The sequence below is a fragment of the Peromyscus maniculatus genome, chromosome 11 (genome assembly GCF_049852395.1).
Source record: "Peromyscus maniculatus bairdii isolate BWxNUB_F1_BW_parent chromosome 11, HU_Pman_BW_mat_3.1, whole genome shotgun sequence".
Taxonomy (NCBI): domain Eukaryota; kingdom Metazoa; phylum Chordata; class Mammalia; order Rodentia; family Cricetidae; genus Peromyscus; species Peromyscus maniculatus.
In genome coordinates this window covers 49,504,834-49,520,451 of record NC_134862.1, presented here as the reverse complement: position 1 = coordinate 49,520,451, position 15,618 = coordinate 49,504,834, and the positions used below count along the sequence as shown (strand labels likewise).

At 37.0% G+C, this 15,618-nt stretch overlaps 1 protein-coding gene across 9 annotated transcripts in view; it reads left to right on the top strand.

The window, feature by feature from the left end:
- Positions 1-15,618, top strand: part of LOC121821279 (complement factor H-like) — a 64,460-nt gene that overhangs the window by 35,176 nt on the left and 13,666 nt on the right. For 6 of the 9 annotated variants that reach the window (XM_076547563.1, XM_076547564.1, XM_076547562.1 and 3 more), the window contains 7 exons: positions 425-607; positions 1,731-1,907; positions 4,070-4,243; positions 5,394-5,579; positions 5,668-5,847; positions 10,009-10,185; positions 11,786-11,962. In XM_076547563.1, coding sequence (XP_076403678.1) covers positions 425-607; positions 1,731-1,907; positions 4,070-4,243; positions 5,394-5,579; positions 5,668-5,847; positions 10,009-10,185; positions 11,786-11,962 — 1,254 coding nt within the window. The remainder of the gene's footprint in view (positions 1-424; positions 608-1,730; positions 1,908-4,069; positions 4,244-5,393; positions 5,580-5,667; positions 5,848-10,008; positions 10,186-11,785; positions 11,963-15,618) is intronic. The other 3 variants (XM_076547565.1, XM_076547561.1, XM_076547567.1) reach the window with 1 other exon arrangement.

Genomic DNA, 15,618 nt, shown 5'->3' with positions numbered 1-15,618 from the left:
TCTGTAGCAACTGTGCAGATAGATTTTCCAAGATTATCACCCAACCACAGGATCTTTAATTGAGCAAATAAGTCTAGATGCCTTAGAGAGCCAATTATTCTGAGGTTTAAGGAAAGTATAAGAAAAAATATCGTTCAGGATGCTGACTTTCTGTAGGATTGTGCATTCACTTGGACAAAAATTTTAACACAATTTTAGAAGTAATTATGAGTGATTTAAATCTTGCTATGTTAAAAAATTCAAACAAGATATTGTGTATCTTTAAACTTATGATTTGATTTTCTTGGTTCAGGAATGTGAATGATTTTGATTATTTTAAGTCTTCATATATAAGTGACTAACAGCTATTTTTAAAACCTTTTGTATTGTAAATCCTTAAGCCACTGAGCATGCACTCATCTTTTTTTATTCCTTTCTCTTTTAGAGACATGTTCAAAGAACGATATAGAGATTGAGAATGGGTTTCTTTCTGAATCTGATCATACATATGCTCTAAATAGAAAAACACACTATAGGTGCAAACAGGGATATGTAACAGCAAATGGAGAAACATCAGGAACAATTACCTGCCTCCAAAATGGATGGTCAGCTCAACCCTCATGTATCAGTGAGTACTTCATTATATTCCTGCCATTGTACTGGTGATGTGCAAGGGTTTAGCTTTATTCTCCTTTGAGGTGGCTGGTGTTGTTTCACTTGAAAGGTGAGTTTTAAACTTCAAGAAAAAATATTTCACTATTTGTTTTTCCTTTTGGACTCATTCCTGCTTTGTAGAATATCAGTTCATTTCCTTTTCCAATGCTTTTTTTCCCCAAATACCCTATAGTTTTAAATTTAGTGAAGAATTCTTCAACTAGCTGTCTTTTAAAAGATACTGTGCCTTGCATATGAAAGCCTTTGCTCCTAGATATAAAGGCAAAGTTTTAAGTGAAGATACATGTCTATGTTTTAAATCCCAGAATATGTGATAACCTTATAATATGTATTTGACACTATCAGTTAATGTCTGTCTCAGAAGGTATCCCTCTTAGAAATTCTTCCCAAATATTCTGATATTGGAAAGAAAGAAATGTTCCCAGGTAACATCAAATTTTCATGTTTTAGTACCTACAGTCATTGAAAGTTTTTTGAGAATAGTGAGTTCAGCTTGTCTTACTTATCAGAAAGCTAGCCAGTGCTATTTTTCAAGAACTATGCAACATAACTTAAATGATAAGGTGATTTAATTTAATTAACTGCTTTCTTAGTTTCTATTTTTCATTTATTGTACTTTTACAGGATCTATTTAAAGAAAAAGCAATTAAAAGTATTCCCATGTAATATTCATGTATATTAAATTATAATTTACAAGCCTTTTTGGATATGCAATATTCTATATTGCATATGAACTACTAAATAAGGGACATTAGTTCACAAAGGTTATTACCCTTCTCTAAAACAAAATATATCTGAAATTGTCTGTTTATTTGCAGTATGTGATAAATACAAGAAAAAATGAGCCGAAAAATTATTTTTAATATAAAGTTTTATAAAACTTAACTGAGGCAGTAAATGCTAATCGGAGTGTAGTTTTTATTTAATAACTGTTTCAGGAAAATGATTTATTGTTGGTCTTCTAAGGGTCTTTTTATATAGTATTTCATTGTTATTATATACTTTTATTCTCACAGGAATTGCTCAGATTGTCCATTGACACATTAAATGATATCTTCCATTTCATTTTGCTTTAGAGTCTTGTGATAGGCCTATATTTGAGAATGCTGGAACTAAAAATAATAGCACGTGGTTTAAACTCAATGATGAAATAGACTACGAATGCCATATTGGATATGAAAACAAATATAAACATACCAAGGGCTACATAACATGTACATATGATGGATGGTCTGACATACCTTCATGCTATGGTGAGTACGATTTTCTCTGGGATTTTTCTTTTCACAAGGCAAAAATAAATATTTATGTGTTACTTGAAAATATGAACTTCCTAGGATCTTCCTTCTGATTCAATGTAAACTTGGAGAAAGGGCTGTTTTGAAGGCTAAAGCTGATCATGTTTGTTTTTATTATTGCATTGCGAGCATTTATTTATCCTATGTGGGTACAACGGTTATACGTGTGCATCTATGGAAGTGTGCACACCACATGACTCTTGAAGATGTCAGAGAACTTGTGAGTCAGCTCTCTTTTTTCATCATGTGAGTCCCAGGATTGAACTCCTGTCACCAAGCTTGGAGGGAAGCCCCCTCACTGACTGAACCATCTCATTGACCTGATAGTCTGTTTTTAAAATTATGTCTTTATGAGGTGTTGACAGCACATTCGTGTGACTCTAGCACTATGAGCCTGGAACAAGAGGTTTTAAGTTTGAGGACATGTTGGGCTACATAATGAATCCCTGTTTCCATAAACAAACAAACAGAATACATAAAATTAATTATTCCTTTGTATTACCTATGTTTATTCAGGCACCTCAACAGGTTGGAGAGTGTTTTCTCCAAGTGACTCCATTGATCTAAACCTCTTCCAGGGAGCTGGGTTGGTTTTAGGTTCTTCCAGGAAGCTGGTGCCATCTCAAAATCTTCTATTTTGCATCTAGTCTTGTCTGAAAATCTCCTTTGTAACTTGCCTTGTCTGAGAATGATTCATCAGCTTGGCTTGTTTACTTGGGAGTGAGGTGCCTACTGAATCTGATCAGTTTCAGGGACTTCCCAAAGCTATTTAGAGTTCTTTACCTTCCTGCTAAAGGAGCTTTCCTGCAGGATGGAATATTTTAATTTTGGATAAACTGTTACACAATAAATTCCAGTAGACTTTTGCAGACCTGGTGCCACACCCGATACCAACAACTAAATAAAAACCCTCTTCTTATTAAAATTTATTCATAGTTATGGTGAATATGAAGGACCCCAAACTTTTAATAGCTGAGTCTTGTAAGGCTGAATTTTCCCAGTCAGTCTAAAAAACTTAATATTAAAACAAAGGAATTGTTGGGGACTGTTTCCAGAAACTCTAATGTGTGCCATGCTTGTGTGTCCTATTACCACCCCTAACATGAGGGGGTGTTTTTGCTTTAGATATTGCTTTTAAAGTATATCTTTCATTTTTGTTATTAATTCTATACTAACACATGACTCTTGAAAGTTGGAATTTTCTTTTATGCGTAACCCTACTTTTTAAATTGCATTCTTTAATTTTATAAATTAGTAAAAAAAAAAAAGGAAGATTTCAAACAAGAAAAAATGTTTTTGTTTTGTTTTTTTTGTAACTTAACAATGCCAACAATTTTATTTGTTTTGTTTTTTGGAGGCAGGGTTTGTTTGTGTACCTTTGGAGCCTGTCTTGGATCTCGCTCTGTAAACCAGGGTGGCCTTAAACTCACAGAGATCTGCCTGCCTCTGCCCCCAGAGTGCTGGGATTAAAGGCATGCGCCACCACTGCCCAGCTAATGCCAACAATTTTTTTAAAATTAATTGTAATGGAAAATGCTACAAATTCTTAATTTGAGTCAGATTGATTAATAGTTAATAATACGAATTGGAAAAACAACAGAATATCTTAGTATATTGTAAATATTCAAACACTCAACTACTGTTATTGTTTTGTCTATATTTCTTATGCTCTTTTTTAATTTAAAATAAAGTAATTTTATTTTCCTAACTTCAAATACATTAGAAATTATTTTACCTGTTCTAACTTCTGCAGTATACTAAACTGAAATAATTTTTTTGAAAATGTCATACACATACTGTATAGTATTAATTTCAAATATGAAAGAACAATTGTGTATTGTAAGAAAAGGGTCATTGTAAATTTAACATTAGTAATCCTCTGCGCAATTCAGACTCAGTAAAAAAAAGTTAATTTCATTTTTCAAGTCTATGACTTATGTATTCCATCAATATACATTCCTCAGACTTCCATATGAATGTAGGGGCTATAGCAAATGTAATATTCAACACTTTTCATAAGGAAGATGGTTACTGATGCTTCTCTGTGAATGCACATGAGAGAGATAAAACTACTTCTGAATGATTAAATGTATTCTCTAATTATTTTATTTTTCAAGAAAGAGAATGCAGCATCCCCTTACTATCACCACACTTATTCGTCAATCCCAGGAATGACAAATATAAAGTTGGAGATTTGTTAAAATTTTCTTGCCAACAAGGACACAGAGTTGGACCAGATTCAGTGCAATGCTACCACTTTGGATGGTCTCCTAGTTTCCCAACATGTAAAGGTCAGTATCTGTTTTACATTTGGTGAATGAAAATCAGAAGTTTATTTTCCTTCTCCTAATATTCCCTAGTCTTACATTGTGTTCATAATCTTAAACATATCCAGATATATAGACAGCCATGATGAAGTTGCAGGTTGTGTGGCTAATACACAGTCACTGATTTACAAGGTTAATCCCAGGCTAGCTTAAAATATGTTATCAGTGTGTTTAAGCATGCAGACATGATGGCTGAGAGTACAAAGACGTCTCTCATTTCGTCTGTATTACCATTTATACTGGCATTTTTACAGCATAAGCATTTCCTTATATTGCACAGAGAATGTCTAAACTGTATGAAGGCAGATTTTGATGAATTCATTAGCATTTATTAAAAAATCAGATCCCGGTACGGGCCAGAAGTGTATGTTTTCCGGGCGGTGGTGGCGCACGCCTTTAATCCCAGTACTTGGGAGGCAGAGGCAGGCGGATCTTTGTGAGTTCGAGGCCAGCCTGGTCTACAGAGTGAGATCCAGAAAGGGTGCAAAGCTACACAGAGAAACCCTGTCTCAAAAAACCAAAAAAAAATATGGGGGGAATTAAAATACATTAATCAGAGATGTTTTCTACAGTGCCAACAATTTTTACAAATTGTAGCTGTAAGTTAAATATATTCAGAGAGTGTGAAAATCACTATAATTGACACAACTACAATTGCTGACTGGGTTCCTGCATTTTCAAGGTTTCAGGTTTATCACACACTGTACCACCTTCAATATGCTTTCTTTTTTTTTTTTTTTAAAGATTTATTTATTTATTATGTATACAGTGTTCTGTCTGCATATACACTTGCAGGTCAGAAGAGGGCACCAGATCTCATTACAGATGGTTGTGAGCCACCATGTGGTTGCTGGGAATTAAACTCATGACCTCTGGAAGAACAGCCAGTGCTCTTAACCTCTGAGCCATCTCTCCAGCCCTTCAATATGCTTTCAATGCTAGTTCAATAGACATGTTACAAACTGTGAAATGTCAGTCTAATGTAAATATTATTTCTTTAATAAAGTTTCATGAAATGTGATATGGTGAATAAATTATTAAAAGATTTTTCATTACCTAGATTTTAGACTGCAATGTGGACATTTTCATTTATACTTATACAATATTTCCACAGTAGATAAAGTAGGACCATGTGACCAACCTCCTGAACTCCTCAATGGGGAAGTTAAGGGAACAAAGAAAGAAGAATACAGCCATGATGACGTGGTGGAATATGTTTGCAATCCTAGATATCTACTGAAGGGACCCAATAAAATCCAGTGCGTTGATGGGAAGTGGACAACCTTGCCGATATGTGTTGGTAATTAAAGCATTAATACATAAATATTGTTTTGTATCTTTGTATGTGATGTCTTAATCATAAATACTCATTTGTGAAACAACTACAGAGGAGAAGAGAACATGTGGAGACATACCTGAACTTGAGCATGGCTCTGTACACTTTTCTATTCCTCCCTACAATCATGGAGATTCAGTGGAGTTCACCTGCTTGGAAACATTCACAATGATTGGAAGCGGGTCAGTTTCATGTATTAATGGAAGGTGGACCCAGCTTCCTAAATGTGTTGGTAAGTCTATGTGCCTCAAATTGATACTTTATAAATTTTAATGTTTTATTTGCAGAGATATTCGCTATGATATATTTCTGAATTTAGTACTGTTTTACTCCCCATGGGAGACCTTGACTCAAAAAATCTAGTCTTAAACAATATGAATCCAAACTTACATTATTTATTATGAAAATATTATTATTATGGTGCATGTCTACAGATGAGCACAAATTAATAATATAATCTGTTGTCTTCAATAAAATCTAGTTTTTCTTATAAATTTTCATGTAACTAATGTAGATGTAACCAATCGTATTATTAAAATAAGAAACACAGAGCCAAGGTAAAAGAGAAAAGCCGAGAGGTCAGAGCTCAGAGATAAAATCTTACCTCCTGCAGTGCTCCTAGCTTCCCCGAGAGAGGGAGGTACTTCCTGTGTCCCTGTTTAAATAATCTTTCTGTTCTGCCTTCTCATTGGTTGTAAACCCAACCACATGACTGCCTCATCACTGCCTGTAAGTACCGCCCTCCAGGTCTTAAAGGCATATGTCTCCAATACTGGCTGTATCCCTGAACACACAGAAATCTACCTAGCTCTTCTAACCACCACGCTCTTACTATGGCTCTAATAGCTCTGACCCCAGGGCAACTTTATTTATTAACATAAAATTAAAATAACATTTCAGTACAAATAAAATATCACCACAAACTAAAATGTGGATACTACTACCCAAGATGATATGACTATGTTATACAAAAACAACTTTGATGTTATTGTATGACACTCTCCTTCCATGTCTTAGAAAGCTAAGAAATAAAGTCTGAAAATCACCCATTTCCTACTCCCCCATGATAAACTTTCCTCTCTCAGAGCTTCTATGATGCTTCTGTCTATTCTACATGCTGCAAACTGAAGTCAATGTGCTGGGGGTAGGGTCCTAGGACTTCCCAATGGTGATAGAACACAGCTATACAAATAGTCTGAGATTGAATGGCAACATTATCCCATGGGTGACTTCACTTTGCAATAACTCCCCCCTGTACTTTTAGTGATTGAGTCTTTAATGGGTAGCTGAAAGCATCTTGGTGCTACATTGTTTTTCCCTAAAATTGTGGTATTTCTCAGAGTGTTCCTGTGTCATTACTTCAGAACGATCACTGGTGTCTGATCCTAACTATTCATTGGAGTTTTAAGTGTTGGATAATGCCAGAGAGATGTGGATCTCCCTTAGAAAGGGCATGTATACCTGTGTTGCTCAGTTATATGTTCTCTGTACACAGACCTACCAACTCCGTAACAGTTTTTCATGTAAATCAATACTACCTCTAATGCTTATTAATCCTTACTCGTTTTGCTAAACAAATATATTTTGTAAAAATCACTGCCTTCAAGCCTTAATATCTGTGCTCATCACTGTTTTAAAAATGTTTAACAAAAATTTCATATAAGAGAAAAATCAGGGGCTGGAGAGATGGCTCAGAGGTTAAGAGCACTGGCTACTCTTCCAAACTATTTGTATAACAGCTGTGTTCAATTCCTAGCAACCACATGGTGTCTCACAACCATCTATAATGAGAATTGGTGCCCTCTTCTGGTGTGTAGGCATACATGCAGGCAGAACACTGTATACATAATAAATAAATAAATCTTAAAAAAAAAAAAAAAGAAAGAAAGAAATCCTGCATGTTTAAAAAAAGAGAGAGAGAGAGAGAAATCAGACGTAATGTTCTGCAGGAAACTTCAGTTCTTCCTTCAGAGGTTTTATGCTGATGACTGACAATCTATAGCCATCTTCATGAACCTTTCCAGTTACCACAAGCTGTGCAACAATGTTAACCTTACATGACAAACATTTGTTTATCCTGCCACATACTTATGATTCTTTTTTTTTTTTGAAACCCCACTGGCAGTTTCTTTCTTTCTTTCTTTCTTTCTTTCTTTCTTTCTTTCTTTCTTTCTTTCTTTCTTTCTTTCTTTCTTTCTTTCTTTCTTTCTTTCTTTCTTCTATTTCATAATGAACTCAATTTCACACATCATCCATGGATTCCCCCTGTCCCTCCTCCTTCCCTCCCTGCCCCCCCCCCAATTCATACCCCATTCCTACCTCCTCCTAGGTAGGTCTCCCCTGGGGAGTCAGTCCAGCCTGGTAGACTCCCGGTACAGTCTCCTCCTCCCTTCACTAAGCTAGGGAAAGTGTCCCAGCATTTGCCCCAGGCTTCATAGAGCCAGCCCATATAACAAGGACAGGTCCTGGCTCCACTGCCTGGGGGCCTTCCAAACAGTTCAAGCTAATCAAATGTCTCACTTATTCAGAGGGCCCGGTCCAGATCCATGGGGGCTCCTCAGCCATTGGTTCACAGTTCACGTGTTTTCACTCATTTGGCTATTTGTCCCTGTGCTTTTTCCAATCATGGTCTCAGTATCTCTTACTCATATAATCCCTCCTATCTCTTGCCAATTGGACTCCTGGAGCTCCACCTGGGGCTCTGCCATGGATCTCTGTGTCTGCTTCCATCAGACACTGGATGGGAGTTCTATCATGACAGCCAGGGTGTGTGGCTATATGATTACCAGAGCAGGTCAGCTCAGGCACACTCTTGAGCATTGCCTCCACCTCCAGCTTGCTCCTGTAGATCTCATCCATTTCTCTGTCATTGGATGATCCCTGTGTCTTTCTTAGGGTCCTCTTTACTAGGTAGGCTCCCTGGAATTATGAGTTGCAGTCTGGTTATCCTTTGCTTTACAACTAGTATCCACTTATGAGTGAGTATTTATCATGTTAGTCTTTCTGATTCTGGGTTACCTCACTCAGGATGATATTTTCTAGTTCCACCCATTTGCTTGCAAACCTCATTATGTCACTGTTTTTCTCTGCTGAGTAGTACTCCATTGTATATATGTACCACATTTTATTTATCCATTCTTCAGTTGAAGGGCATCTAGGTTGTTTCCAGGTTCTGGCTATTACAAATAATGCTGCTATGAACATAGTTGAGCATGTGTCCTTGTGGTATGATTGAGCATTCCATGGGTATATGCCCAAGAGTGGTATAACTAGGTCTTGAGGGAGGGTGATTCCCAATTTTCTAAGAAAGGGCCATATTGATTTCCAAACTGGCTGGACAAGTTTGCATTCCCACCAACAGTAGAGGAGTGTTCTTTGCTTTGTCTTGATGAATAAGAGATTCAGAAACAAATCAATCACACAGTCACTGAGTATTTTGACTATAGGTCTTTCCCTATAGGACATCTAGTTTTATCTTCCTGTAAGGTAATCTTATGGAAGGGATTAATTCTCAAGTGTCTTGAGTGCTTGAATTATTCTGGTCAACATATTAAATATTACTTACTTTTATTTGCTTTCTCCATACTTATCTCACTCTACACTTCATACAATGAACAAATATTATCCATGAAATTTTGTCAGTTTGAAAAACAACTCTCATCTTCGCTGAGTAGTTCAAATATATAGCAATTAAAAGGTCTCAATATAGTCCTTATTTTACTCATAGCATAACCAATCTGTTATTTTTAAGAGAGAATATTGTTATATTATAGGGTGATCAAGCACATATAACAACTTCTTAAAGATTCTTATGAAGGGAATATAAAGGAGATAGATGTTGGCTATAAGCTTCTAAAATACCAATTCTCTTGCTCAGAAAATATTTTGAGATATTTGTTTTCTACAAATGTATCTTAAATGTTTGTTTCTTATATCACATCTATCAAAAAAGGATGTTTAAACTAGAAACATCTTATATCCTATCCACACATGTTTTATTTTAATATTTTTAAACATTAGACTAAAGAAAATATAATGGGAGAGCAACAAATGTGAACATTTTCACAGCTTTCAAGAATGGTACAAAGCTCGTCATGTTGTAATCATTTCCTATGTAGATCATCTGGGCATTGATTTCCTATGTACTTGCAGTTACCAAGTACCCAAATCCTTTCATGATTTAAACTCTCTAAGATGTACTAGACTGGACCTGACATCTAGTTCTCACATCATAAACCACTTCTCCATGGTGACCCTCTGCATTTTGGTTGGCAGAATTTATAGGTATATATGGTAGTTTCATTGTACATTGACTACATAGCTATTTTTTAATGTAGCAACCAGCTCACTTCTTATAATTGTTTTTATTATTCCTGGAATTATTTTCACATAGCAACAGATCAACTGGAGAAGTGTAAAGCACCAAAGGTAACTGGTGTTAATGGAATTCAACCCAATAAGAAAGAATTTCATCATAATGTTAGCATGGATTACAAATGTAGAGGAAAGAAGGAGTATAAACACTCAACCTGCATCAATGGAAGGTGGGATCCTGAGCCAACCTGTAGAGGTAAGCTCTTGTTTCCATTGTCTTCTAGTGGTTATTCTAGAGCTTTCTCACCTGTGATAGCAGTGTCTTTGAGTTACTAAAACAATGGAAGTTTTTGAGTGTTTCATATGTGAATCCTGAATTGTTATCACTTTCACCTCTCCATCTTCCCACTCAAACGTGTTTATACAATTGAACCTGATGAATCCATTTTGTGTTTCTTCTGTGTTTGTGTAGTGTGTGTATGTGTGTGTGTGTGTGTGTGTGTGTGTGTGTGTGTGTGTGTATGAATAAATTCCTGGGATTTGATAACCTGTTTGTTGGCTTACCCATCCATGAAGAAGACTGATTATTCCTCTCTAGACGCTCTTTAATTACCTGTAGCTCTTCATCTAGGAAAGGGGCCTTGTAAGATTTTTCTCCATCCATGTTGACATGTCAACTGGTATTGTCTTGTTTAGGTGTCCATACTTTTGAGATTTCATGGGTTCAAATACCCAGTTATGTATGAAGACACTGCATCATAGCAGACATACTGGAAAAATACTTTTTTTTTTTTTTTTTTTTTTTTTTTGATTTTCGAGACAGGGTTTCTCTGTGTAGCTTTGCGCCTTTCCTGGAACTCACTTGGTAGCCCAGGCTGGCCTCGAACTCACAAAGATCCGCCTGGCTCTGCCTCCCGAGTGCTGGGATTAAAGGCGTGCGCCACCACCGCCCGGCAGAAAAATACTTTTTAATAGAGAATATGTCATAGAAATTTTTACATTACATCTGTGATTGATCTGTAATATAAAACACTCAAGTAAACTTGATAAAAATGAATTTGCCTTGTGTCCTAACGGCCCCATTACTCTCAGATTCCCATTACTTCTATTTCTTTTATTACAACAAATGCTCCATGCCATTCCTATGCCTATGCTGAATCATCATGCATTTATGTATGAATGTATATAGTGTTAATCTAATAAACTATTCATTCTTGTAGTAATCAATCTGTTATTGTATAAAACTGACTCATTTGACATTTCCAGTTCCATGTAAATAGCAACAAGTTCATTCAACTACATTTGCTTCCATATATGTATTTGTCACTATCACTTTGAATGCCATGCCTCAATTGATATTTTAAACTATTTCTTAAAAACTTCCACAGAAAGTATTTCCATGTGATTCAAAAATCAACCTATTATGCACCTTTTCATGAGCTGCATGTGTTATTTTGTGGTTGCCTCTGGTTTTATCATGTCCGATATTATTTTGATTATTGTCTGAAGTAAGGTAGTTGTTTTTCTTTCCTGTATGGTTAGTTAGGTGTTGAAAGAGTGTGGGAAATGTATTAATGACACAAATATTAATTATTTTCTAATAGTTCCACTCTAATTAGAAATAGAAAACAAATTGATTATTAACAATAAGCACACTTTTACATCATTAATCTGAAAACTGAATGTGAGGTGTCTTGTTTTTCTAGCAACTTAGACAAAGTTTTTTGGAAGTATGAAATATACATAATTATTACATTGTCATAATTAAGTTAATATTTAAAGAAAATTATTACTTCAACAATTTAAGATACTATTTTTGGTCAAGAACTTTGGTTTCTGATATTTTTTGGGAGCAGAGGAAGAATCCTGCCCTCCTCCACCACAGATTCCAAATGCCCAAGTGATGCAAACCACAGTGAAATACCAGGATGGAGAGAAAGTATCTATTCTTTGTCAAGACAATTACCGAACACAGGACACAGAAGAAATGGTGTGCAGAGATGGGAGGTGGCAGTCATTACCACGATGCATTGGTCAGTATCTCTGACTTATTTTACAATGAGAATTCTGGTGTAGGGGACGGGATGACATAATTTGTGGAGACATAATCCAAAGAGTTTGTTTTTATTTTCCAATGTAAAATTTTTATCTAGGTTTCACTCTTTCATTTGTGTTCTTCATATAGTAAAAATTCCATGTTCTCAGCCCCCTGAGATAGACCATGAATCTATTAAATTACCCGGAGTGTCAGAAGAAAGGAGAGACAGAGTGGAGTCCAGAATTCATGAACACGGCGCTACACTCAGCTATGTTTGTGAGGAGGGATTTAGGATGATTGAGGAACACGGGGTAACATGTGACATGGGAAAGTGGAGTGTTCCACCGAGTTGTGTCGGTGAGAACAGCATGAAAATTCAATTCCGGTTTTAGAACAAGTCCTTATTGTTAGAATCTTAAGTGGTCTTATAATAAAAAAACCCTGAACCAGATATTGGGGTGAAAGCTGAAAGATCTAAGAAGCAGGGTAAGTCACAGCCACCACCTCTTACCTCACTAACTCTCAGCCTGAAAAGCCTTACCCACTAGGCCTCTAGCCAAACCAGTTTACTCAGCCAAAAAGGCTCCAGCCTACAAAGCCTCTAGCTGAAAGGGACGCTCCTGCCAAAAAGTATTTAGTTTCTCTTTCCTCATGCCTTACATACCTTTCTCAGTCCTGCCATATTACTTCTTGGGATTACCGGCTTGTTTGATTTCCAAGCAAGGGCATGAGATCTCAAGTGCTGGGATTAAAGGTGTGTGCCACCACTGTCTGGCTCTGTTTCTCCTCTAGACTTAGTCAATCTCATATAATCCAGTGTGGCTTTGAACCCACAGAGATCCAGACAAATTTCTGCCTCTCAAGTACTGGGATTAAATGTCCAGTCCGTTAACATTTGACAGATTCAGAGAAAATATTCTATTATTTATCCTATTTTTGTGAGTGCAAATGTTGTACCTAATTCACTTTCTATCCTAACTTGTATTACCAACTATCTTTACATGTCTTTCAAACTTATACACTTTATACATCTTTAGTGAGTTTCTTTTCTGAATTTGTTAACAAGCAAAACTGTAACTATAAGTATCTATCTTCAACTTCCTCAGGGACCTGAGAAGGAAATAATATTACCTAAGTAATCAGGAAGTGAAAACAAGCGACTTCTAACAAAGTGAGAAATGACAGAAACAGCTGACTACCGGGATGATCTCCTAAGATTTCTCTGCAATATTGAGACATCCATCTTTGGCCTACAGGCCTAGCACATCTGACAGAATCATCTGTGGAGCAGAATTTTCTAAAGGGTTGTCCTATCTTGTCTTGGCAAGGTTCAGCAGTCCTTTCTTATTCATTTTGGACAGCATACTGTCAGCAGTTGAGGCAAGGACACTTTCTTGCCCAGTGGCTAACTTGCCACAAAGAAAGTAAACTCCTTATGTAGTTTCTTTGATGCCCATCATTTTCTCTGATGTAGATGAATTTCCAAATGGTCTTGTTAAATAAAAAACACAGTGCCAGATGGTGGAGAGATAGCCAGGACTGACCTACTCTGGTGATGGAATGGCCAAACAAGGACTGAGGAATCTGGATGCAGATATCCAAGGCTAGGCCCCGGGTGGAGCGCTGGGAGTCTAATTAGTGAGAAAGAGGAGGGTTTATATGAGCGAGAATTGTTGAAACCAACGTTGGATAAAGCACAGGGACAAATAACCAAATGAATGGAAACACATGAACTATGAACCAAAGGCTGAGGGGCCCCCAACTGGATCAGGCCCTCTCAATAGGTGAGATAGTCGATTGGCTTGATCTGTTTGGGAGGCATCTAGGCAGTGGTACCAGGTCCTGGGCTCGTTGCATGAGTTAGCTGTTTGAAACCTGGGACTTATGCAGGGACGCTTGGCTCAATCTGGGAGGAGAGGACTGGACCTGCCTGGACTGAGTCTATCAGGTCGATCCCAGTCCTGGGGGAGACCTTGATCTGGAAGAGGTGGGAATGGGGGGTGGGCTTGGGGGGAAGGGGAGGGGGGCAGGAAGGGAGAGAACAAGGGAATCTGTGGCTATTATGTAGAACTGAATAGTATTGTAAAATAAAATTTAAAAAAAAAGGAAAAAAAAACACAGTGCCAGATGTAGGGATGAAAACCTGAGACATCAGGGAAATAGGGAAAGCCACAACTAATCTCACCTCACCAACTCCACAGCTTCCAAAAGCGAGCTACTTCCTGTCTAGCCACACCTACATGCCTTGCTGTTCTGCCATTTGATTAGCTCTCTCTGTCCAGCTACATCACTTTCTCTTCCTGCCCAGCTCTGCCACTCCCTGTCTATCTGTACAGATCTCAAGACCTCCACGGTTAACTAGTGTTGGAATTTAAGGTGTATGCCACCATGCCTGGCTCTGTTCCCTGTGTGGCCTTGAACTCACATAGATTGACAGATCCCTGCCTGCCAAGTGATAGGATTAAATGCATGTGCTAACACTGCATGACTTTTGTTTACTATAGTGGCTGGCTTTTTCCTCTGATCCTCAGGTAAATTTTATTTGTAGACACAGTACACTGGGGGACACAATACATCACCAAGTGTCCCCTTTTTTGTCTAATAAAAATGAAAAAAATTAAAAAAGTTATAACTAATATAAGAAAAACCATATACAATAAGTACAATAACTATATACAATATATACAAGCAATAAATATGTCAATAATTTCTAGGCCATTTGCATTTGACAAATTCAGAGAAAATATTTCATTATCTATCCTATTTTGGTGAGCCCAAAGTGTACCTAATTCACTTTCTATCCTATCTTTTATTACCAACAGAAAACTATGTTTTCATATCTTTCAAACTTAACACCTCTTAGTGAGTTTCTTTTCTGAATTTCTTAACAAGGAAAACTATAACTATCTAATCTTCAAGTTCTTCAGAGACTGAGGAAGGAAATAATATTACCTATTAAAACAGGAAGTGCAAACAAGTGACTTCAAAAAATGAGTTATGACAGAAACAGCCAGTGTGGGATGTCTTTCTATACACTGTGAATATATGTTGTTCTGATTGGTTGATAAATAAAATGCTGATTGGCCAGCAGCCAGACAGAAAGTATAGGCAGGGCAAGCAGATGAGGAGAATTCTGGGAAGGGGAAGGGCTGAGTCAGGAGTTACCAGCCAGACACAGAGGAAGCAAGATGTCAAGACAGAACTGAGAAAAGGTACCAAGCCATGTGGCTAAACATAGGTAAGAATTATGGGTTAATTTAAATAAAAGAGCTAGTCAGTAATACACCTGACCTAATGGTGAAGCAGTTAAAAGTAATATAAGCTTCTGAGTGATCATAAGTGGGCTGCAGGACTGTGGGGGCCAGGCAAGACCAGAGAAATAGTCAACTACACTCTGAAGTATACTGGTGCTGCCAGGAGCAAACATGTCTCATTGTCAAAAAATAAGAAAAAAAAAATCTATGATTTTGTTGTTGTTGTTGTTTTTGGTTTTTCAAGACAGGGTTTCTCTGTGTGGTTTTGGTGCCTGTCCTGGATCTCACTCTGTAGACCAGGCTGGCCTTGAACTCACAGAGATCCACCTAGCCCTGCCTCCTGAGTGCTGAGATTAAAGGTGTGCACCACTGCTGCCCAGCAGAATCTATGTTATTA